This window comes from Anarhichas minor, unplaced genomic scaffold (genome assembly GCF_050575085.1).
Source record: "Anarhichas minor isolate MPS153535 unplaced genomic scaffold, ASM5057508v1 ptg000051l, whole genome shotgun sequence".
NCBI lineage: Eukaryota > Metazoa > Chordata > Actinopteri > Perciformes > Anarhichadidae > Anarhichas > Anarhichas minor.
The window spans coordinates 4,396,027-4,422,402 of record NW_027466497.1 but is presented as its reverse complement, the minus strand read 5'-3'; the positions used below and the strand labels follow the sequence as shown (position 1 = coordinate 4,422,402).

The following is a 26,376-nucleotide window of genomic DNA, read 5'->3' as shown; positions in this document are numbered from 1 at the left end:
AGGAAATAGGCTTCTTCGCTTTTATCAAGGTTTCAGCAAAGTTTTAGTTGTTGCCTTGTTAAAAATGATATATACGCATATCTGTTTGTTCAACTCTTTGGTCAGGAGCAACTGCCATGCCGTGCAAATTGCCGTGAAATCTGGTATGGCCACTCATATTTCCATAGAGGTATCTCCTATTGATCGTAGTGACCTCCTGAACTTTTGTGTTGCGTCATCATCAGGTCAAATTTATACTTTGTACTGTGGCAAACTACGTCTTTTTGTTGAATTTTTTGGTCTTTTTTGCCCAAACCTCTACACAAATCTGGAAGGTTTGTATATGTTTCATTACAGTTAAAACCACCCACAATTCAAATTACTGCTCATTTTCTCAGTTTTGGGATATTACGAGTGATTACTTAGTATCCTAGATACTAACAGCACTAGTTGGAGCTACTGTATCCTTTGGAGAGACAGATGTTGGTGCCAGACGTCTTACCACATTTTGAGCTAAAGTGACCAGTGGACACAATATTAAAATAAATGCTTGAATTAGAATGAAACCGGCGAGAGAAGCACACTTACAAATATGTGTAATCATATGTGTGATTCTCTTCAAAGGGGCCGACTGACTGACATCCACCGACAGTGAAAACAACGGACCCCAAATGCTTATGTCTAAATTATATTTCAGATTATTGATAATTCTGATAATAATGTAGGACTTTTTTCAACATACTTGTTCTGGAAGTGTTTTCTCTACATACAGTATTGTAGATAAGACATTCTTATTGTGTTTGGTCTATTTCATTATCTCATGATTTTGTTTCGCAAATAAATAGTCAAACATCTTGCATCAACAACAATGTAAAACCCATGCACATGTTATGTAAGCCACATCTACAGTATAAGAGACGGTCGTGGTTAATGGCACAGTAAAAGATTTAAAAAGCAAACATAAGTCTTTCTCGGCTGGCACATCTATTATCTGTGTACTGTCTCATCTGTGTACCAGTGGAGAGCTTGATGCGAGAGCCCCACGCATTACAATTTATGTGCTTACTATTTAGATGGCCTATATGCCCAAAGACGGACCTCGCCTGCTTGGCTTACGTATTCTTCCTTTGACACTTGATGTCTGCCAGAGCTGCATCGCTGATGGGGGCAACGGTCGATGTCTGCAGGCCCGACACAAACAAAACATGACTCGCGAATCTCTCCATGTCCTCTTTATTGTGTGTCAATGCCATGTTGGATTCTCAACTTGGTGTTTAAACAAGTGTTGATGGATGTTACTAGTTATTGAGATGGACAACTGCCTTCAAAAGACAAATCAAACACAAACCAACGATGTAACGAAGTAAAAATGGCATAAAAACTGAACATACAGGTACTTATATTTTTGGTACAGTAACAAAACTAGGTGTTGGTTTCACAGATACGACGATGCATAACATGGCAGTGTATATGAGCAAATACCTCTTATGTGAATGTGAATGGATCAAACGGTACAAAACACAAAGTAATAAAAAAAGAAAGTAAAATCAGACAAGGAATGAAAGCGTAAATAAAGTGAAACTCTTTTTGATCACGTTGACCCCACCACTGCCTGAATAAACAGCAAGCGTACATTATCTTACACTGGCATTTAAAGATTTATAAAAAAATAAGAGTAACAAAATAAACAGGGTGACTAAACTGGTGTCAAACACAAAAAAAGTGCACACCCTCAACTAAGAAACCAAGGTGCAACCATATGTTCTTTTGTATATTTAAGGGCGAGGAAAGAATCATTCACAGGCATCTCCTGCCGTGTCCCTCCGGAACAAAAAGGGGAAGTTTCCATATTTTTAGGACAGAATGAGGTCTGCTCTGGTACACAGTTCACTGAAGGGCTGACAGTCCTGACACCTCCTGGTTTGGCATTTCACCCGTCCCCAGAGAAAGATTACAAAACAACAACAACACATTCACCGTGTTATGCGGCAGCCTTTCCTTCTGAACAGGAAATTCATTTCTTGAGACAAAATGGTGATGAGTACAACCTGCCCAAAGCAGCAGCAGCAGCACACAGCACTGTGGAGTCATGAGGAGGGACATCGGGGGATGTTATTGGATTTGAAATATAAATAATAAACTTGAGACAATGATGGGAAGTGAAGATACAATTTTGCAGAACATATTGAGAAGTATCAATCTATAAAAAAAAGTGAACTAAAAGGATAATTTGGCTGTAACTTATATTGGCAATAATAACCACTGTATCCAACAGAGTTATTTCGGAGCTCGTCTGATCTTTGTGGAGATGTCGCTGCTTTCCCACATCTCAGTGTTTAACTTTGTGCGTATAATGTCATTCTTACAGGTAGGAGTGATGGAAGCTAGTGCTGCATCTACATCTTAGTTATTCAGACCGTGACCGTAACCCTCCACCCGAAAAAAACAAACCTCCAAGTTATTTACTCGTCTTTCTCCTCTCGTCCCTGTACCTTTATGAAGTGGATTCATAAACTCACAGATTTAGCTCAAATTAACACATTTTCAACTGAGGGTCACTGTGCTCCGTCTTAAATTCTCTTTGTGTTTAGTCTAAAAGCACATCAACTACTTTGGCGTTTGTGGGGTGAAAACGATCAAAATATAAGATATACAAATGTCATTAGCAGCTTCAGTATAAAAATCTTGGCGTTGACCTTTTAACAACCTACTGTACGCAGCCTGAACACTGGTCGCGATGCTTCAAAACACTGAACACCGTTGTCCTTCCAGCTACACTGGCTTCATACAGAAGACTTCTACAAAGCTCGATTATCTCATCGCTCCGTTACCATCAAGGCCGCTAATGTGTATGATCATCTGTGTTTAAAAAGCCAATACAATGCATCTTCAAAGCCTTTGGGATTTTTCTCGGGACTGCCTCTAGTTTCTTACAATTTGATTCCTCTGTTAACACAGAAGAATGAGCCTGTGCGTCACAGCACACGGCAAACAAAATGTGTCCAACAAGTGGTAGACTGACAAGCATTTCTCCACTGTGTTGGAAAAATAACAACAAAATAACAAATATCATTTTGTACATTCAGTAACTTTGTGTATTAAGATCAATTTGATTGATTCGAACATGTATATTGCTGGTAATGCAGCGAGCCATGTTTGAATGTGTGCGATTTAAGGCAGAGGGTCCATGCATTAATCACCAGCTGATGTGGATGACGACAAAAGCTGGTCCACGTTCCCTTGAGCACAGATTTCAGCGCATACATCTGCACTTTATGTATTAATTTATGTGCATAACATTCTCCACATGCACAGGTCGACTCAAGGATATATTCTTTCAGAAGTCTGCCTTCCACGACACAAGCACAGTGTCGCATTGCGAAGAAGTCGGTGGGATACATAAAAGGAAAAAAAGGTTGAGTTTGTTTGAGACAAGTGTCCTTCGGGTATCGCTGCAGACACCAACACCGCTCAAGTGTGTATGTTCATGCCTTATTTATGGGTGTGTATGTGTCTTGATGTATCCTAGAGGGTGAGGGTGTGTAGCCTGTGTCATCTCAAGGCTCTTTGGTACTCCTGTATGTTTATACACGTCCACAGCTCCTCTTAAAATGCTTCCTCACTGGTGTTTTTGGGTGTTGGCGTCCTCGGAGAGCTTGCAGCGGCTATCAGAGGGCTTTGGCACTGGTGGTGTGGGAGACAGTGTGGGACACTGGCTTCTGTGGGTAGCGGCTGTAGTAGTAAACCTGGAACAGGATGGTGAAGTCCACTAAGACCTGCAGCAGGCCACACGTCCAGAACTGCACAGGAGCCTGGGTGAGCAGGAAGTAGCCGGTTTTAAAGGTGTCGCCGCTGGTCCACATCAGCACCATCTTGATACTGGAAGGAAAGAGTAAGAAAAGGGATGATGAATGTTTTAGTACAGCTTCATTAAAAATGAATAGCACTCACAGTCCATCACGTCCTCAATAACAGTCAATCATGTTTCTAATTATTTTTATTATATTATGGCATTGTTGTGACACTTTAAATTCATGTCAGATTTTATTCCAGATTGTCGTTTTTTCTCGACAGTGGTGTTCTCAAAAGTCACAGTTCAGCCAATCACTGAAGCCTCTCTTAAGCTAGCAAGCTCAACAATTGCTACCACATTTATCCATCCAACTCCTGTTAGCTAGAGCTACAAAAATGTCAAAAGTGTGAAGATACGCTGTTGGCTAGCGCGACTACAGAGAGACTTTCGGCTCTACGCAGAGCTGTGTACCTTTCTCTGACGAGCATTTATAGAATCAAAGCTCTGAACTATCCAGCTAACGCTAGCCGCCGCCGCTAACACCGAGACTTCTCGAGCTAACAACTTAGCCTCGCTAGTTAGCTGGCTAGGTAGATAGCATGCAGAGTCTTGTTAAGCTAAATAAAACAATTGGTTAGTTACTGTGTGTACTGTGTTTTATAAGCCTCTAGTTTGTTGATTCAGACATCTTCTCTTTAATGCATCTTAAATAGACATAAAACACATATTTATGCTGTCTAAATTAAATCTGGTTACCAGCAGCACATGTTAATGAGAACAGGAAAAGAGGACAGCACTAACAGTTCAGCCAAGACGAGAAAAGCTAAATTTGCCACAATAACAACCACGGGAAATTGAAAATGAATCTTCTCAGGGCGCAAATTTTCTCATCAACTCGACATCCTGCGGCACGTTTCTCAATAAAACTCATAAGAGCGTTTCCGGTACACAGCTGATGGTTCATAGTGTGCTCATGAGACAATCCATGGAATGAGTTAAATGAGAAAAATGCCCGTGTGGTTTGAGACGGCAGAGAGTTCCTTTAAGCGTAAAGCTTTGTCCTCTCGCTGGCACTGAGAAACAATGTGAACTCAACTAATGAGGTTGAAAGGGAAGTTTAACGAGGGCACAATAAACTACCCCCCCGGGGTCCAAACACAAAACTTTCTATACATGTCAGACTCTCCAAAAATAGACACAATACACAGCTGCACTGGGGAAATGAAGGTACATCGGCCCTAAAAGTCCTTAAATGGTTAAGGGTGTATTCCACACCAGTTTATAACAACATCAACACACATCTCCACTTCTGCAGAGCTCTGTACTTTTTTCATAAACTTTGCCTGAGGCAGGGATACGTGTAGGCAATGCTGGCAAAGGAAAAGGACTGAGCCAGCACCGTGTCTACAATGTGCCCCTGCGCACACATACAGGAGTCTTCAGATGTGCTTCCTAAAGCAACCTGCCTACAACAATACCAACGCAGGCTGAGACATCTGAAATCTGTTCACTCAAGCGTGTCAGGTTGGTTGGTCAGCACTATTTGAAAAAGCTTTGTGGGAGGTTTTTCTTGCTACTTAAATGTATAGAGTGTGTTTTATCCCCGGTTTTATTCACCATGCAAGATAATACAATGCATGATGGTTAGCAGAGGTAGTAAATATTCAGCGACATCTCTTTGGGTTCACTTTACTCTGAGAAAACTCATTGATCTGGAACTACCTTCTATCAAATATCACCTGAGATAACTGTGCTGAGAAGACATGTTGTTGAGATGTTTTTATGTCATCTTTAAAAGCTGTTTGCTCCTAAAATCTCTATCTCTCACGATCTCAATCTCTATTGTACAGGGGTGGAGATAGAAATCCTAGAATAACTATATGGGCTAAAGTATGCAGACAGCCCTGTCCTCCTACTTTTGGTCTGGGGAAACCATAACGCTGCAACACACAAATATATTTATTTTGTGGCGCTGTGTTTAACAAAGATGTAACAAAGATAACCATAAATCTATGACGGGGTCTAGTATCGTCCGTAAATTCATAACTGAATTTCTATCACATGTCCCGACCCCTGAAATAAACAAGTCCCAGAACAACGCTTTGATTCCGGCAGCAGGTGAAACATGGCGGTATGACAGTAAAGAAAACAGGATGAGTCTCTGCGTTTGCAGATTCCCTGCCTTTCTGCAAGCCTCTTAACAGATGTAAAAAGATGGACGAGAGGTAATCTAGTGTCTCTCTCTTCCATTATTCATGCATCCAGCTTCACCTTTGCCCTTTTCATTTATAAGGCCAATTTGTGCAAACCTTGCTGTTTTCCTCATACTCCTTTCTTACCGCCTCTTTCCCTGCAGCATCTCTGAATGTCCCCTCTAGCTTCCATTTTCACATACTTTTCTCATTTTTTTTTTTTTCATAAGCCCACTCTCAACAGCACTCTTTCTCCTTGTCCATTCATCTTCCCACCAGCTCCTTCGCCTCTCTATACCTGTTTGCCTCCCCCCCTGCGTACCGTCCTCGCACTCTTCTTTCTCAGTAAGGATCTTGTTAGCTCTGTGGAAAGAGATCCTCCGTCCCCACTCTTTTCTCCCTCTCCTCCTCCTCACCCCCCTCTCCCTGCTGTCTGAGTTGCGACGATGTATATCTGCAGGTAATGATGAAAGAGGCTGGTATTCGTGTTTGATCAATGCCTCTGCTCGTTCCCTAACAAGAGGTAACGCGGGGAGGGCCGGTAGAATAGGGAGCGGACATGTCTGCCGACTTATTAATCGCCTTCTCCGAGAAAAATATAAAAGGGAGGAGGAGAGAAAGCATGCTGAGCTCTGGACTGATATGACGTCGGTGGAGAAGTAGAGCTGCACACCGGACCAGACAATTGCTACGGGGGATGAAAATATGCACCGAATAGCAATGCTGGCTTTGTTGGTGTTGCTTTGAATATGGAGACACATCGAAGGTTAAAGCACACGCCATGTTTATGTTTAGGCTATTTGAAGACACGATGAATGCGTTGGCAAAGAACTACCGGTATTTTGGAACTGTTTCAGGGTTTAAAAAAAGGAAGACTGTAATATTGACAAGATGTAGAGCTGTAGTGGTCCTCTACAGTAGAAGTGCTGCACAGGTTGGCTTAAGTTCTTAGTAACTACTGCTAGTTGCTCTGTAGCAAACCAAACATTACAGGTTTCTATGAAATCATTTTTTGGACATTTCATTTTCTTCTATTTTTACATCACCTACTATAAAATTGTAAGTTACCTTAAATACACCATAAGTTAAATTTTTGTATTTCATGTCAACATCTTGTCATTGTTTGTTGCTTTTTATAGAAAGAAAACTACTTTAGGGAACAAAGATATTAAAGTTAATTCTTTGTTTCCAAGTGTAAACAGGAGATATCTGTATTTTTTGGGGGGGATTTAGTATCAAATACATTTCAGAAAGAGTGGGAAATAGTCAATTATGCTGACCTAGCTGACGTTATTGGCTTAATATTTTATAAATTTTATGTATCTTTTGTGAAATGTAATTTCAATTCCTCCCAGTCATTTAGAAACAGCATATTATCATGTGTGAACTCACTCTAAATAGGCAACAGCTACACCTGGGAGCTGCTGGGTGTAAACATGTAATAATAACTAATTAGTAACTAATAAGATGAACATATTTACATAATTATGTTTCATACCGTAAACCTCTTTTTTATAGCTATAACTGTTTGTAAGCTGGACAAAAAAATACATCATTTAATAAAGAGTTATTTTTTCTTACTGCGGTCTGTGCTTCAACATTTCTTATCGTCTCTCTGCAGCTTTAATGCGTTTCAGTGCATCTCTTAGGATTCAGCTGTTATTCTGCTGGACAGCAGGGAGCACAGAGAGGTAGAGGAGAGGCCAGCGCTGAATCATAATGCATTAACTAAAATACTTTGTATACTTTAATATATTGTGCGTCATTAAGTGTGATTCTATTGCACTTAGTCACATTTTGCTTTTATCGATAAAACATTCCCACCTCAGCCAAGTGTAAATGTTGTAATATTTGGATTGGAACATTTTTTGCTTTTTAAAAATGCAGATCAAACAGATTGATGGAAAGACACTTAATGTCCAGTAAAGACGAAAAAAATGTGACTCAAAGGAGGAAGTGTGAAACTGGATGGTGAAGGGTTACCCCGATGATCTATCATTTCACACAGCACTGGGGATATTGAATGAAAACAATATCTCACTGTGCAAATATTTGCTGAGGTTTGATGCTCGCTGTGCATTTGCTCTTACTCGTTCAGTCGTCTGGGCTGTGAGAGCATTATCATTTTGTGGACGAGGCAGTTTAATTGCACTTGCATCGAGTTTCCTATAACAACTTAACTTAATTTTTTGTTTTATGAGAGTAGACGCCACATTAATGATAATGGCTTTGTGGTCCTCGCCTACATAATTTCTATCGGCTCTTGCAGTTAATGAATCATGTGCAGTTAATTTTGCGAGACAAACGCGCTGCATACAAAAAGCAGGGAGACGTTTCCCTGATAAAAGACTTCACTGCCATCGCCAAAATTTCCCCCTAAAATAAACGAATTGATTGATTGTCATATCCTGAGAGAGAGGAAGCAGCGCTCTGAGTGATGCGAGCAGACGGAGGGAGGAAGGGTTTGGGCGGACGATCCAAAGGTTCTCCAGCTGCATTGATCTGCTGCAGGGAGCCAGAGCTGCTCTGTTCTACAGCCCTGCTGCACACAGCAGCGCCATGCGTTCGGCCACAGGGGTGATGGCCCAGCAGCATCTGTAGTCAATACAACTCTATCCCAGCACGTGGCTCTGTGTGTGTGTGTGTGTGTGTGTGTGGACAGCAGCCCGCTAAATAAGGCTCTGGCGCTCTTATCTAGCATACTGGGATGCAGCTCAACACCACAAGCCTTTTAAGGCGGCACTTGGCTGTCTACATGTCCCATCTCCATGTTTTATGTTTGTCTGCGAGTGTTTCTTTGTTTTGCTTTATGGCATGCTGTTCAGTACCAGCACGAACCTCTGGCTCTCCAGTCTGGGGACCATCTAATAATAGTTGCGACCGGACAACTTTTAACACAAAACCCGGTCATCCCCCACACACAAACACACAAACACACTTCACGTGGCCTAACGTCCCCCATAAAATATCTGTCTTCGAGTATTTACAGTTGCACTGGCTGAGATAGTTCCGCTCGGTTCCAAGTCCAATTTCAACTAGTTCAAAACACAATTTCTAAAGTATGTTGATTTACACTGAAAAGAAGATAAAAATAGAACTAGAAATCAGAGATTGGTGATATCACAGCCAGCAGCAGGGACACTTAGTTTGCCTTCTCTGTTGGACGTTTGTGTCATCAATTCAATGGATCATGACCCTTCTTCCTTCCACTGTGGCCTTTTCTCCATGTCTCAAGAGGTTTGGATGAGCTGTAAAACGAGAGGTCTGTGCTGCCCGTGAGTGTAAGTGAGCTGTTTGGGTTTGATAACTGCATCAGAGTGCAGTATGATAACCAGCGTCTACAGGGCCCTCGGGCAGTGCGCAAAACTAAAAAGCTGGCTCGCTTTTTAAAAGGCACAAAGAAGAAGGTCGCTGTTTTTCAGTTCAAATATGGGGGAAATTTTGACAACTGGTGGAAGTAGAGAATAAACAATGAACAAAAAAAAAGGTTATTGAGAGCCAAAGAGATTACACACACAAGCTGAGACCGGAGGAGTACATTCACGACATTTTCTTTAACCGTTATCAGTGTGAAAGAAGCTACCGGTCGTTTTGATAACGGTGTCATTTGCTTCAGCACTTACACAAAAGGTATATTTCATTCATACCACAATATGTTATTGTTGAACAGTGTTGCATTTATTTGTATATCTTTTACGTCGTCATATCATCGTCTGGTGAGATGGTGTCAAGTTGGCAAAGTTCACGGTTGTTAATTAGCAATGACCGAGCCTGCTTTTGTCTCGTTGTTTTAAAAATCACTGAGACTTTAGCGCGGTAAATCTGCCCCTGTAAAGGGACACTGGGTGTCGTATAGTAGAATAAAGAGTTTGACAGGATAGAGAATAGCGCTATCATCACAGTGAAGCAAACCTCTAAGGGCCCATTGTGGTATCAGAGCCGTTAGCGGTGTCAAACAGCATCAGTGAGGCTAACGGAGAACCTGGGGGTCAATTAGCATCGGACGAACACCAAGTACCTTCAGCTACGTCCTCAAGGGACTAACGCCTCCAACGCAGGACCCTGCCCCCGAACTCTATCCATATTTCAATGGATCAATGCTGGTGTGTATACATACTGAGGACATCCAATATGATGTTAGATGTAGGGTGATGTTAGAGTCCAGTGATGAGGAAAACCGCGGGAGGTGACATTTATAATGTACTGTAGAAAACATACTTAACGCTAAAATATTTACTCATTTTTATTTCCCTTAAAATATTAAATTGGTAATGTTCACATTTGTGTTAAACAATTTTCTTTCCACTGTAACTCGGACCGGTGACGTCCTGATTGATGCCGTGATGTGATGCAGAGAAGAGTTTACTTCAGTGAGAACAGTCTGCTGGTAATAGCGCTCTAAATCATTACTTAGGAGGCAGCATGCAGTACACACAGACTGAGTTTGCAGTATGCAGTACCTTATGTGATTTCGAACATACACTTATTGTTGTGTTTTTTTGTTCCACGCACTCACGGTAAAGAGCACTCTGCTTTACTTCTCCCGTCTGTTTGTTTTTGTCTTGCACGTGTGCTTCTTCGTCCTCACAAACACACGTTCATTAAATCCCCGACGCTCACTGTAAACGTTCCAACACCACTAACACAAACCTGACCCCACACCTACGTTAAAACGCTTTTTTGTTTTGCTTTTAAAAATTGCACTTTGAAAGCAAGACATCCACACTTTAGAGGTTTTAGCTTGCTCTTCCTGCAGACACACACACACACACACACACACACACACACACACACACACAGAAACCTTGAACGGAGTGAGGACGTAAAGTAACCTAGCAACAGCCTTCCAGACTCAACAGGTTGTGAACAGAGGGACGAGAGAGGACACAAACAGTAAACAGAACTAGAAATGACGACGTCCTCGGCCTCCTGCGACAGCTTTTACTGCACCGGCTGCTGGCTGGCACAACATGTTGCAGGTTAGGACAAAATAACAGACGAGCAGAGAAGGCTGGAGACTGCATGGGTCATATACCTCCGGGGTATTGTAGTATTTTAGAATTAATTTGGCTACATTTTACAAGTTACTATTAGCAAAATACAAAATAATATATTTATTTTTGGCCTTAAAACCCCACATAGCTCATGAAATCAAAATGTCTATATCACATTAGGTAAAACATATTTGCGCCATTTCCATTATTATTGACGGAGCACTTTCTTGAAACAATGTGAGTTTGTTGGGCTGCACCGTAAACAATAACACCAGCTGCTCTTCTGTTGTATTTCTGACAAAATGGCTGCTAAAGGAGTGTTCGCTGTAGTTTTAAAGACTTTTTCACATTGAAACCTTGTTGTGAAAACTGCACCAAAGCAGCTAAAAGTGTTTAGGAGTTAAAAAACACAAAAATACTGTGCACGACAGGAAACCGCTATTGGGCAATGTGTCTTGTTTTTCTGCATCCATTGTAGGGTTTTGTTGTTCAGTTTATCCTCATGGGTTACTGGTCAAATATAGACAGGACACTTCCTACGCTTGGGTTTGACAGCAGAACATTGTCGGGCTCTTTCTAAAACATCAATAGCAATTATTAGCTTTTGTTGAAAGGACTTCAGAATTGAAGTGCTTTTTTTCTACAAGCTTCAACAATCAGACGGCAAGAGATCGATCGTGGAAGTGGCATGCACAGCAGCTGAATAGACCAGAATGCACTGCAACCACAGAAAGTTGCGTTTTGAGTATAGGGTATGTTTATAGACAACGTTATGCTCAACCAGCATGTTTGCAACCATTGTCTGGGGGTTTGTTGAAATGCATTCTAGGGCTATAATGTCTGAAGTCAGATACACTGATCACAAAACAAAATCATGAAATCCATCGGACTTATAAGAGTGACCAAGGGTGAACTGCTCCTGTACGGCCGTACTGTAGACAGTGTCGGGTGGGGAAGGAAGAACAAAGAAATCTAAAATAAATAAGGCATGGGACAGAGAGGGAATGGAGAGCCCAGCGTGGGAGCTGTCATGGCCGGTTAAGTGGACAGGCAGCTCTGCTGGAGCGCCGTTATCTGTCTGCTGCAGAAAGCCAACCAGCAGAGAGAGGGGGGGGGCACTGCTCTGAGGCAGGACATGCACAGCCAGAAAGCTTTTAATCAGGACTGTGTGTGGACTCACAAGTCTTTAAATATATTGTCAGTTTCATCTTTTTTTTTTTACAACTTCAACATTTGTCTTCATGATATTTCTTTGACCCGGCATGTTGGGTTCTCTGTTGATCCATTCGTGTCTCGTAGCTTTTTTCATTGACTGGGCTCCACCCACTCCCTCAGGAGAGCATTGGGATCAGGTGTGGGAGAAGAGACTCACCTGGAGCTGATCTCCTCATCAGGGAGGTGAACAAATGTCAAGCAGGGAAGCTGATCAGAGAGAACGTGCTGAGAAGAGGAGATCTCCCCAAGATCTCCAGGGGGGGAGATAGTTGAGATATAGTAAGTCGGCGAGCGGCCCGGCTGATGTCGCTTATTTTTCTTGTGATAGAGCTCTTGACTGAGCAAGGTTTTCTGTTTCGCTTGCGTTACTTGTGGTTTGTTTGATTAAAAAACCTGGTAAACTCCGGCACTGACTCTGCCTGTGGACTGCAGTGCTTCCATAAATATTCGTGTCCTCCGTACAGTCCTGTGACAACTCTTTTGAGAAGCAGTTTTTAGCGCTTGGCTACAAGCTGTATATGCTTACAAAAATCGATTCTACGTCAACGCCCCCTAATTACAGCCCCGAGATTTGATGCAAATCAACATTAATGAGCTAAAATGATCTTGCCCGTAGATAAGGGCGAGACAGAATACCTCATTATCATATTGATTTTCAGAGGGTTAATTGTCATGTCAACATAATAAATAGCTGCCAGGAGCCCCGTCTTCGCTTCTTGTTCGACAGGTGCCAGAAATACTTAATAAGCATGTGTCGGTGTTAATAATCGTATGTGAGACAACATAATCTGGAGGCATTGCTCACGAGCGTGCGCTTCCAGTACAACACAGCCTCAGAGACGCCTGTGACGGAAGTGGCACTCATAAATAAAACAGCACTCTTCAGGATAAAGAGACATCATCATTAATCAAGGACGCAACACGCTTTGTTTTGATTTAAATCCTGACTGTTAAATTATACTCGCAGCCCAAAAAGACTTTTCAGCAGTCAAAGATCGTGAGAGAAAAAGGAGACATTTTTTTAAAAGGTGTTCCTGTGTCGCACTGTGAGACGCTGACAATTTGGAGCAGCCTTTGGTTGAACCTCAGCTCAACTGCTCAAGCCAAATCAGAATACGTCCTTGATGAAATTCATGTTTCATGTGCTTGTAATTTATGCTTTTTCATAATTCATAGATGTGAGAAATATAATATTCACTCCCCTGCCCAGTTAGCGTCCGTTGAGCTCGGAAGTATTGACTTTTCTAATCAGTATTGAGTCCGTACCTCATGCCCTCTGTGGACTTGTTCTGATAATTGCAGTAGAGCTGCGGGGTGCCCAGCATTGCTTCGGTGAAGACGGCCAGGAAGCCCAGGGTCTCCACGAACAGCGCCGAGTCCAGGAAGAGGTAGGTGATGTAGGCCGCCATCAGCGTGAAGGCCAGCACGCACTGCATGTAGTCCAAGAAGCGACTCCACAACCAGAAGTAGCTCCAGTCGAAGTCTAAATACAGGTAAAATCACAAATGAGACAACAGAAATGGATATTATGGATAACAACTACCTCCTCAAGGGAGTACAGTTCTCAACCAGCCGGCCAATACTGGCAGAATAACAGAGACGTTAATTGATGTGCACAGATCCTGTGAAAAATAAAGTAAAGCTATTGTAAAAAAAACAAAAGAGACATGAATCAGTAATGTTGTTCCTCGTTGAGGGGAAAAATAACTTTTTCAGACACATCACAGTTGAAGAGTTTCATTCCAGGGGGACTTTTGGGGGGAAAACAAACAAAGTGTAGCTAGTGGTCCCGAGAGGATGCAACATTCATTACATCCAAAAATACCGAAGTGTTGTGCCAAAAACAAGCAACATGGCAATGATTTTGAGTAAATATCATAGACTGTATATAAGAAGTGGACATCTTCACCCATTGGTTTGTGGATTGTTGCTTTGCAGCCTCGAGTTCACCATTTAGTTTTTTTGCAGAAAGAAGTGACCACCGAACTCTGACTGAGACATTTTAAGGGAACCAAAGCGGTTACAATTCACTGTAGTGGACTGAAAACGCACCGTTGAAGGGTTAAAGCTCTGAGACAAAAACATGGTGGTCATAAATCCAGTGGTCATCGTCTCATACACTTACATACAATAAGATATATTTTTGCAAGTAGAGGAGTCGTCCCCTGTTGGCCATTAGAAAGAATGCAAGGTTAAAGCGCTTCCGCATTGGCTTCACTTTTCAGACGCTGGTAAATATGAGTTGTGTAATGCATGCGTTTGGCAGCATCATGTGAAATGTACGATCCAGTCTGGGGACAAGAAGTCAGAATATCTCAGCCTCTACTGCTTCAAATCTGACCTTCTGTGAGGTGTGATAGTGAATCATTGGAGTTCTTAGACTGTGGTAATGAAGTAAATTCCTTTCAGTATTGACTTTATTCATGTTGGTATTAGAGACTTTGTTTGATAGTGTTTGAAACATTCATGACACACAAATTGTGGATTAAATTTCCGGTTGGTTAGTAAGCTGTGAGACACTTCTATACTCTTTTGTACTTGCAAGTAATCACATTTTTCTTTTCTCCTCATTCCTCCAGCACTGGACGAATTAATTATCTACAAATCCTTTCATTTTTTTAAAGCTGTATCTAGTTAACAAAAGGAAGAAAAAAAACTATTATTGTGAACATTTTTAACTAACTTCACACTTGAGCTGCGAATGTTCACACACCTCCCACAATCCCCTTCAACTATATGTCACTGCCACAAATAGGCCGTCTGAACCGCACACGAGTTGGACTTCATTCAGCTTCTTGCAGACGCCTTTAACTTCAGGGTCGTGAGGGAGGAGGCTGTGTGAGAAAAGCGTGATGGTGGTTATAGTATTTTCCACGCGGTAGTAATGGGCTGGGTGGGAAACTGGACGCTGATGAATGATTAAAACTCTCTGCCCCAACACCTCTCGTGTGTGTTCTTTCTCCGAGGAAATGATTAGATAGTGATTCTGAGCACAACAACACCGGCTTCCTGTAATAAGCAACACAGCCAATACTAATCCAACCACGATACCATCCAGAGGCCACAAAGCGTCGATCACCTCGGGTACTACTTCAACTACAGCTGACATCTCTTCCTCTAATTTCTTCTCTGCCAAAAAGAAAAAGCCCATTCAACATATCTTTATGGTACAAATGATATGAACAAGTGCCCGAGTAGCTGCTGGTTTAATGTGTGAGCAGAGGACTCCGAAAGAGTTTATCACGGAAATCTAATCACGGCTGAGAGCGAAAGCTGTTTCTTCTCTGCTGCGACGTAAATGAGATTTCCGCAATCCTCAAAATGCAATAGAGCCGATTTGTTTAATCACGTTTAAACAGTGGTGGGCCGTCAGGGCCTGGGCCTTCTCTGCTGGCCTAAACAGAATCACAAAGCTATATCTATTTTATAATTTAATCATTTTTCTTAAATACACTACATGTATTATAATTTATAAAAATATTTTTCACATCATCTTATTTTCTCATTGCACAGCTACTGTCTTCCTCAGTTGCTCTGCTTCCAGTGCAGCTTGTTTTAAGTAGAGCTTTTATCCAATCAGATTTCACCTCTGTGTCTCTAGGTAAGAACAGAGGCCCCAGGCCTGCACACTCTCAAGTGCATCCCTTTGCACTTTAAGTGAATGGGGACGATATTGTTGATTGTCATATTCTTCAACCAATCAGATCTTTAGTTTGACATGTTGGGCGTATTCTTTGACGTGTCAGCGCCTGCAAGCCGGCCTATAATGACGTCAGCATTACGTGCAGCTCAGTTTCCATGTACAGCTCTGCCGCGAGGTGCAGAGTGTGCTGTGATTGGTCAGTGGGCGAGCACGTGACTATCGTGAAACGAAACTTAACAGCAGAGGCTTAGTCGGGTATTGAATCACATCACGTGATGCAGCTCAGCCAATCAAATATGGGCATTCTGACTGAGTGAGATGTACCACACACCGTGACACAGGGGACTGAGACGAGGAAAGACACTGCAGAGCAGTACATACAATGTTCAAGTTGTGAAAGTAAAATCATAAGACGATCTCTGTGGGCCGCGACTTGTCATTAAGGAATGATGGTGGGTCCCACAGCCAGACCAGCTGAGAACCACTGTCCTCCATGAGCGCAGAAAACATTATGTTTTCCTGAATATAAGCTTCTGCATTTTCCAAATGCTCTAGTACTAATCAAACGTATTGTAAGTCTCGTACCGAACGGTACGTACATTTAATACGTACATAGTTACAGCCTTAGAAACTAATAACTGTTGCGCCATCATGTGGTTACAAGGTGGTATTTCAGCTGCAGGACAACAGTGAAGGCCTAGGTATAAAATGCACGGCCCGCCACTGCGTTTAAATGAGGTTTCTCTTTATCTAAGAGGCACATCGAAGCACTGTACTGTATAGGCCTCCAGAGAAGGGCCTGTACAGTAGACAAAGCTAGAAAAATAAATAAATAAAATGTCGGAGCATCGTTTGGAATAACTTCAAAACCAAATACCATAAAACCTGCAATTTATCAAGACTTGATCAAATCAAAAGTGAAAGAATACAAGCCTGTATGACATTTCGGTTTCAGATTTAATGAAATATTGTTTCATTAGAGAATTAACTGAGCGATTGTGACATTTAGATGGTATTTCTACATGAACACGCACGGCAGATAACCTGGCTTTGCACTATCCAATCCAATTGTTCCTGTATGACAGGCGAGTTCAACAAATCCTGTAAATGTAACCAAATAAACCTCCAAAGAGCAATTCAGATCAGGTCACGGCCTTCTGTCTACCAACGACACACTCAATGCAAAACCTTAAACTATGTAGGACGGCAACGCAATGCAGCAGCAAGCAAACGCTTCTTAAAAGCTATAACAGTGCATGCATTTAATCAACATGAATATCCTTTGAGCGCTCTTATGCGTTACTGTATATCTGTTTATTCTGTAGGTGTTGTAGCTGTGGCGGTGGAGCCCTGCTGTTCAGCAGAGGACTGTGAAGCTGGGCCAACTAGCGCCAGGCTGGTGCTGCATGATAACAGCCAAACACAGAGGGAGGATATCAGGGGCGATAGAGCAGCGTTCAACACCAACCAGGCTGCTAACGGCATGCACAGCTTGAACGTGCGAGACGTTTAATGTATGGCTCCAAGCGATGAAAATGACTGGGCTCCAGATGGGATAGTATAACGGGAAAAAAAAATAAAAAATACTGTGGTAGTAGTTGTTGGCAGGAGCATAAGGAAACATTTACTGTGTTTTTCTTTGCTGCTGGCTAGTTAGCTAGCTAGCAGTATGGTCCAATTAAGCAGACTTTTGGAGTAGAGACCAAGGCTACACACAAGAACGGTGTCACGCATGTATTAAATTAGCTTAAACACATTTACACAGTGTAAAAGCACGTAAAAAGCCTCCAAAGAGAGCCAACAGAAGAGTGAGACTTATATTAGTGAAGTCAAAAACAGCATTGAGTGAATGCTAACGTTGGTCCGTGCTTGCTGGATGTGTAAATAAGCTAACACTTTAGCAGAAACAACCTCACTGTGTTTCTGTTAGCGTGTCTCTTCTGCTCTCAAGTGGCTGAACTAGAATTACGGTTCATTACAGTTCATCCTTGAGGGCAAGTGGATGTTTGTGCCAAATTTGAAGAAGTTTTGTAAAGGCTGAAAGACAACCTGAAAACAGAATGCAACACAGAAGCATAAAAATGCAGCTAACGTTAGCAATATCCGTAACTATAGCTGTACTTTGATGTAAGAGGTCTTGCTACTCCATATTACGTTAGCTTGTTTAAAGTGTGTGTTATAGCTTTTAGGTTCTGAGATAAATAAAGTTAAGTATAAAGTATGTTTTTTTCCTTCAGGATGCAGTAAAATTGAGCCTCACCAATCAGCCAGTTCCTCAACATTTTACCAATTACATATTATGTTATAACCTCAAACTTCTTGAGACCTTTTTAGTTGTTCTAAAATGAACAAACGACTTAATATAATCTCAGTGATGCTAATGATTGGGGACATAATTGCACGGACTGCGTATCCAACAAGATTTCATTTTACTTTTCTTAACTTTAGTCCCCAGTCTCTGCTGTCAGGGCGTGGAGGAGGAGGAGGACGACGAGGAGGAGGAGGAGAGATAACGCATTACATTTCCTCTGTGGTGAAATTAAAAAAATGTTTACTCCATCTTGCAACTTCATTTTGTGGCCAGGGATTCCGTAAAGTACAGAACACCTTTTTCTTACAAGCAAAAAAAAAAAAAAGGCAACATTGTGCTTATGACATGCTTTTAAATTATTTGTGCAGTCCTCGTCTTCCGGCTCATGTTTTAGTGATTACACTCCTTCATGCCAGTGCTGTGCTGTCACCATCTCTTAGTCCTGCGTGTGCACACTTTAAAGATGCATGCAAATCTGCCTCTAATTCTGAGCGGCAGCGGATGTAAAAACAACATCTTGTAGGCAGATCAGTGTGTCACACTATTCCACACTGACCACCAACCTCAGCCATACCCTGTCATACACCCTCTCTCGCTGTGCCACTTGTGTGCCCAGGGGCATTCTCCTCCTCCTCCTCCTCCTCCTCTTAAATCCCGGTACCCACGGTATCACTGTGTGGGAACAGACCGGAGCTGCATACAATAGACTCCCTGTGGTGGCCAAACGTCTTGTGCACAGCTCGGTTTTGAAGTCCCACAGAGTTGTGGTACGCGTGTAGGAAGACGCGGGTCAGGCTCTGAGTTTTCAATCGCTTTGTTTACCGACTGTTTCCTGCCAGCTTCAGTTAGGCCCTGGAAGAAAAAAAAGAGTCTATGGGGACAGTTGAAATAATGGCTTGCTGTCACTCAAAAAGCACCCGTTGGAGAAGCAGGAACATTATTATGAAAGACTTTAGATTTTAACAGCCTGGGAAATTGAACCTCTGATTTCGACGAGCTTTATTTTCTGAAATTCGGACAGGGGAGCATTTTCACAATGACTAATGGGCTTTCACTGCCAAGCCACAGCACAGCAACTGTTCTGCACCGCCACCTAGACTAAATGCGAGGTCTCTTCTATGAAAGAGGCTAAAAATTGGGCCTCTAAGTATCCTTAGTGAGGAGATAACTGCACCTACAGGATGGAGTGATTTATTCTAAGCTGACAGACCGCCGTGGGACCAGAATGAGCAACGAGCCAGAACCAAACCATAGAAAGAAATGGAAATCTCTTGTATTGCCGTGTTCCTCTGTAACGCTGTGAGGCAAACATCTCTGTGGTTCAAGACCAATCAATCATTGTGACACAATCAAGATAACTGTAGATCCATGTTTGAGCGCACCACTACCAGCGCAGGGACAGTGAATCATACTTGTTGGGGGGAAAGGCTGCAAAAAATGCTATTTTTTATTTGTGGATGCTATTCCAATTAACCAGTTGTTATTTGCTTTGCTGGTTAGTTACTTAACTTGTTCACAACTGCACTGTGTGTAGTGAAAAAAGGGACATCACGCTAGTTACATGCTAAAATTACCGCTTAGCTCAGCAGAACAACACGACCTAATGATCGAATATATTTATGCAGCACTTTTATGGCTGTGTCTGCACTATTGTGGTTATTTATGTGTAAAAAAAGCACACGAACTAAGTATTAAAATGCGTGAAGTGAACGCTTTTCAAGATTTCACAAAAGGTTCTTGAGGGAACTCAAAAGTAGATCTTTTATTCTTCCTCCGATAAAACACGTATTCCAACGCGGCACTCACCAGGCTACCTAGATGTGCTGACTGGAATTAATTCAAAGATTTCCATTCACAGACAGCTGATCAGAAGCCAGCTGAGAGTGAATGAGGATGCGGTGTTGACACAAAGCACAAACGGGCGAGCTACCCAGGAGTCTGAAACCGCAGACGCCCCAAAGTTTGCATAGAGGATTTAGAATCCTGGAGCAGAGCCCCGTCTGATGGTTCGCTGGCTGACACAAATTCATTCAAATGCTGCTCAACTAATTCAATCAGGGTTTCCTCTGTCAGGTCTTTAAAAATAACTAAAAGTAAAGTTTGACTCTGGCACACATTAGACAAGTGAAACGTACCTCGCTGGCACCCGTCAGAACTTTTTCTACAAATATTTCATCTTCCAAAACCCTTTTACCTCCACCTGAGTGATCACCAGCGTTTCTGGTCCCGTCACAGACAAATGATCTGATCTTTTAATCTCCTTAAAGGATTCCAGCAGGCAGTCTTCTGTATAAATCACTCTGAGCTGCTATTACACCAGGATTTCTCCCGTCTTGACAAAATAAAACATAGGGCCTACTGTACAACACAGACGTGGCCAGGTGTGTGGCTGAGGCACCATGGGTGTTCTTTAGAACCTCTATGACTTACTGAACCATCAGCTACCAAATTACACACTACGACGTAAAACGCCTCTACATAAAGTGTTCTCAGACGGCCATGTCTATAGTAATACAGCCTTATTTGGGCATAGAGGAAGTTCCATTACAAGTCAGCCACACTGTGCGTCAACGTCTAGCTGTTTGATGGAAGTACCTGGTGTGATAATGATGCGGTGCTGCTACGAGAACATAAAAAGGGAACTAACGGAACAATAAGAGGAACACAGGTTGAGAATGTGCCCTGCTGACTAAAGAACACTCTGGTGACTCACTGCAGAGAGCTACAATGTGAAGCTGTTCCACCTGATGTCTGCACACCGACACCAGTCTGGTGCTACATGTTATACTGCTGGTTCTCCATCATTTGATCCTATATCCGTCCTAAAGCACTGATCACGGTTGCACCGGGCCTCTTAAGTGATGCCCGCGTGTCTAACTCCGCTTCCCTTCTTCATTTCTTCCTCCCTCTGCATCGGGTGTTTCCATGCTTCCATCAATAGCAGACGACAACGTGCTTATGTCCACGAGCAGCGCAGAGATCAGAGAACACGGCGTTCTGTCAATTGTAATGATGCTTTGGCAGAGTTCACGGATCGATGGGCCGTTCACAGCGGCGCCGCAGAGATCAGATTCAATACGTGCAAAGAGGAGCCGGGCAGTGAGGGAAATATCCTGCGGCTCCTCTGAGGCCAGAAACAAGCAAACAGACCGAACCACAGAAAGCCACAACGTCTGAAACTATTCAACAAAACATCCAACTAAAGGGTACAAAACAGCACTTCAATACAGAACCGTCTACTGTGCCATCATTCAGTCCAGAGAGGACAATTTATAATATACCTGCTGAGCCAAGTGTTCATCTTCTCATCATACAAGTATTGTATTCTACTGCCATCTAGTGTCCATACCAGGAATAGCAGCCCTTTCTTCACTTATACTGTGTCCTAATTATACAGCGCATACAATATAACCACTATAAACGCTGATCGTTCTAGAGTTCTTACAGTGGAAGAAAACAATATACTTTACAAGTTTGTAAAACCTGTCTGCTGAGCCATTCAGAGTATTTGTTTCTACTGAAGATTTCAAATGTTGCAAATATATGTTTTTTTATTTTAATCAGTTTCCTAAAAACAGCTGGGTACTGTAGTTTTCAGCCAACGTTACTCAATCAGGACAGAGAGGTACATCTGTTGGGGACTATTTTCAGCCGCGGATTAATACGCATTTTGTGCTCTAGTGAGTATTTCCAGCAGCAGGACGGTGGACTGAAAACAAACTCGTGTTTGTGTTCCTGGTAATGAAGGAACATGTCACCCAGTGTTGCTTTTGGACAACAATGGAAGTCTATGGCTTAGAGGAATAATATAGATCAGGCTTGGATAAGCAGGCAATACTTATTAGTTGGATAAACCTGATTATCTTCTCAATACGCTTGATAATGCAAGATGTCTAGAGTTTAAAAAAAAGATAGACTAACGGAACAAACAGACACAGAAGACCAGCAGCTTTTCAGCCCACCGAACTGATTCACTGACTTATCCATAATTTTAAAAAAGGGGCATTGTGCTGAAACCAAGTGTAGTTCAGGGAACAATTTAAAAAGCCTGTTAGAAGACATCAATTTGCATAAATCAGCCATTAAAAAGATGCTTTACATTCACATTTAAGGGCACGACAAAATAAGCATGAACCGGTTTAAGGGCCATTAAACATATTTGTGTAATATCAAACAATCATTTCCAACTGCAAAAAACAGAAGCATAAAGTTAGAAAAACTACAAGATGTCAGTAAAAAGCTTCTGAATATCGGTGCAGCAGGTTAGTCTTCTGGAACTAATGTGAGAGTCAGAACACATGAGCTTTTGATTTATTCCTAATCTGTCATTTCACATAAATAACAGATTCAAGCACTAAAGAAAACATGCACAAAAATCACTTTCACACAGGTGTTTTCAATGAAAGCTGATGCTTCATTCGTACCGAGGTTGTGAGGTGTAACATGCATTGAAAGCATCACAGGCGGCGGCTTCAGCGGGCGGCCAGTGAGCTCCGTGAATCAAACAGGGATGCAACAGAACAGCAGGACGACATGCGGGTGAAATGGGCTCATGTGTTGACGGCGTTAGTCATCATGCAACGACACACAGAGATGGAGAGGCAGATGAACTACAACTGATGTTTCATGGCAGACACGGTAAGTGCTGTACATACCCAGAAAGAGCCTCTTAAGGATTCTGATCTCCTCGTCCTTATTGTCTGTCGCTACAGGCGGAAAAAATAATAATAAACAGGGAAAGAAAAAGAAAAAGAGCTTGATTTTCTTCAGAGGTGAGCTATGAAGCGTCAGACATTTCAGGTCATGGTGAGTAATTAGTGATACCACAAAACAGATCAGTTATATCACTGATTATTACAATGATATAACTGATCAGAAGACCACAAAAGGGCATCTCTCTGCACCTTGAAGGCTGTGAAAACATTCATTTATCGGCTTCTTACTTCAAGTGATGAGGTCCTGAATAAAGACGCAGGTGTCTGTCAAAGTTTAAACGGCTCTGTTGAGAGATTTATGTATTTGTGGGTTCGTCAGTGCTCGTTTTAATAGTTTGAAGTGGGCGGGGCTCAGTTGGAGAACAAAAGCTTTTGTTGGCCAAGCTACTGTCAATTCAAAACACACACACACACACACACACACACACACACACACACACACACACACACACACACACACACACACACACACACACACACACACACACACACACACAGAGTCCGGATTAGCTTCATTTTTTGAGTGTTAGATATATAACGTGATAATTAGTGAACTTTGGAGGTGCAGGTTGGCAGATTTTGTTCCCATAGTCGTCTCAACTAATTCACGGCAAAGAAAGCAGTTACTTGTCGCCTATTTCTCAAAATGACTCACTATTCCTGGAGCTTTCACAGCAAAGTAATTTTTCCACGAACAAAAATGTATTCCATCATGACCGGATTGCACAGAATGCAACAACACATATATAAAAAAAAAAAAAAAAACTCAACTGCATAGTTGTGAATCAGCTGTGAAGTATCTGGACATTTCTTTCTTGACTCACACTGGTTTGCCAAGATGGCTGAACGGCCTACAGCTACAGGCTTTTTCCTTTTTGAATGGAGACGTCTAACTGCTTTCTGTACTGGATTCATTTAATGTTTGTTTTTGTCATCTGACACTGAGCCTAATGGACATTTAGCGCTCATTCTCCAAGTGTCTCCCCCACCCATATTGTCAGACTGCCACGAGGACAGGAAGCGGAGCTGAAGCATCCAATCCTGGAGCAGGAGCACCAGGATCACACGACACGTGATGCAGGCTTGAAACACATGACTTAGAAACCCACAAAGGGCTGCCTCCATGTCTGTTTGTAAGCAAACGAATGTACATAAAGAAAATCAGGATCCAAAGTGTCAACACAGGGTATTGAATACCTTTTCACTGAACTCTGTTGCACATGGCCGTGGGCTTTGAACCGGGGACACTTTGGTGTATTTCTCTGTAGCTCAATTGCTTCTTATAGGAACATAATGATCAGATTTTCAACCAAATATAATATTAGGCATCTATCAACGTTTTTAGATCGTCTATTAATTGAAAATTTTAAATAGCAACAAAAAAGAATCAATAATACATGAAATACCTGTTTATTAAGTATTACGATGCAGTTTTCTTCGTTTAGAAGGCTGGCTTTGGGGAATTACTTTTCGAACATCGCCTAACAAACACATCCTACACGTGGCAAAGTTCACTCGAAGTCTGCAACAAGTGTTGAAGCAGGTTTAACTACATTATTCAACAAACAAACATAGCATTTGAAGGAGTGGCCCTGTGGTCACTCACACAGGGAGGCGAGGAGACTCAATGTACAATCATTCACACGTATTTACATTTCTGGCAAACACTTGCACATGCACCTGCCTACGCACACTCACTCTGGGATATGTTTATACTCTCACACACAATCGCAGCTCGATCACACATCCTCTCACCCCTCGCTCACAGACTCCCACACACTCGCAATTTCCCCAAAGTAAACTCGGATAAGCAAGCTTTATCTGCGCTGTAAAGAGGCCCCCGCGGAGGGTTTCTGACCTATGAAGGAGCGCCTCTTGGTGTTGAGTTCAGTGGCCGTGCGGACGCTGGTGCACAGGTTCAGCATTATGAGCATGGTGGCGATCATGATGATGCTCTGCCACAGCAGCAGGGTCTCGAAGTAGCGGCCAAATCTGATGGAGAGAAGAAAAATGTGCTAACATGTAGCAGGCATGGAACACAACTACACATGCTGGATTTTACTACTGCTATGGAACTTCAGCAGAAGCTTGTACAATGTTATTAACCTCTAGGAAGATATCAGGAAATAATCCCAGAAGGGTTTTTGTCACTCTTAAATACTCGCCACGTACCTGCCACATTAGACAGTTTAGAGTGAACTGCTCAGTAGTTTGATGTTTTGGTTTAGTCAGGCACTCATGTGCTTTTGCCTGTACCTGGTTAGTACTCCAGTTTAATTAAATAAAATGCACCCATCAATTTAAGATTACTAGAAACCATAATTAAATCCAGCATGTATCCAATCCACCAGTTATTCAGTTACCTTGTGTAGGTGGTAACTTGTGAGTGGAGCATCTGTTGGTCATAATTTGTATCCAGCATCTCTTGAGGAATTTATTCTTGAAACATATTAACTCTTGTTCCATAAAGTATAAGCTATACTTCTGCATTATAAGCAAGTACAGAAGCTGGTCTTGTTGTGAGTGAACAGACAGGAGGAGGTCTTACCTGAAGAGTATCCGTAGGATGTTAGCCACCAGGAGGACCAGGCACACGTACGTGGAGAAGCCCTCTGCGTTCTGGGTCCGGCGGATGTCTCTGTACTGGGGCACGTAGGGCACCACCCCACCGAACACCATGGCACCAGCGGCGATCCACGCCACCAGGTCGTGAAACACGGACACAATCTGGTCAAACACCTCATCCTCCATTGTTCAGCTGCTCACGGAGAAGTTGTACAGTGATGTCAGCTGGCCGTCACTGGCTCGATGGAGACTGTTACGCGGTGTTTATCCTCCCTTTGGTTCCTTGTAGTGACTTGTAACTTCCGTGTTGTTCGTGCATAGTCCTGACACGGATCACACAGACGGTACAGTCATATCTGAGAATAGTCCAAACAGTGGGGACGTCAATATGCTACTGTACCGACAGAACGACGCTCACTAAAGGCAGCGGTGGTTTGTTGCAGTGGAGCAGACGGCCGTTAAGATGCTCATTACGTCACATTTCTCAACACTCCTGTTGATGCTAGCTGTCGTTGTTTGACAAGGCTGCACCAAACTCAAGAAGAAGAAACTCCAACGGTTCCTGATGTTGTATAAAATGCTATCGGAATAGGCAATACACTTGTCAAAAAAATGGTATTCCTTTTGTGCTAGCGCCCCAAATTGTGACTGTAGTTTCTTCACTGACTGGCTCATCTGTGTGTTTCTTCTTCTTATTGCATTCTTTTTTTTCTTCTTCTTCTGGTTTCATTGGAGCATTACCGCCACCTTCTGCTCCGGAGTGTGGATCAGCCAATAGACCTACAATCTTCCCCCAAACCAAAACAAACAAATAAAAAAAAAATACAGAAATAAAATACTATATATATATATATATATATATTTTTTTTTTTTTTTTTCTTATACTAGTACTAGATATCCTGATCCACACTCCATACCAGATGGTGGCGGTAATGCTCCAATTCATTGTTTGCCAACCTCCAATAAACC

General features: G+C 42.2%; 1 protein-coding gene across 2 annotated transcripts; it reads right to left on the bottom strand.

The window, feature by feature from the left end:
• Window positions 1–1,196: 1,196 nt before the first annotated feature.
• Window positions 1,197–26,222, bottom strand: slc66a2 (solute carrier family 66 member 2). 2 transcript variants are annotated; one of them, XM_076112681.1, is made up of 5 exons: window positions 25,391–26,219; window positions 24,701–24,834; window positions 22,783–22,833; window positions 13,440–13,656; window positions 1,197–3,858 (listed from the first exon to the last, which is right to left on the bottom strand). In XM_076112681.1, the coding sequence occupies exons 1-5, from the start codon at window positions 25,591–25,593 to the stop codon at window positions 3,648–3,650; spliced, it is 816 nt and encodes a 271-aa protein (XP_075968796.1). In that variant the 5' UTR covers window positions 25,594–26,219; the 3' UTR covers window positions 1,197–3,647. The 2 variants fall into 2 exon arrangements, with proteins under 2 accessions (XP_075968796.1, XP_075968797.1); XM_076112682.1 differs by lacking the exon at window positions 22,783–22,833 and having other exon boundaries at window positions 25,391–26,222.
• Between the last annotated feature and the right edge of the window lie 154 nt (window positions 26,223–26,376).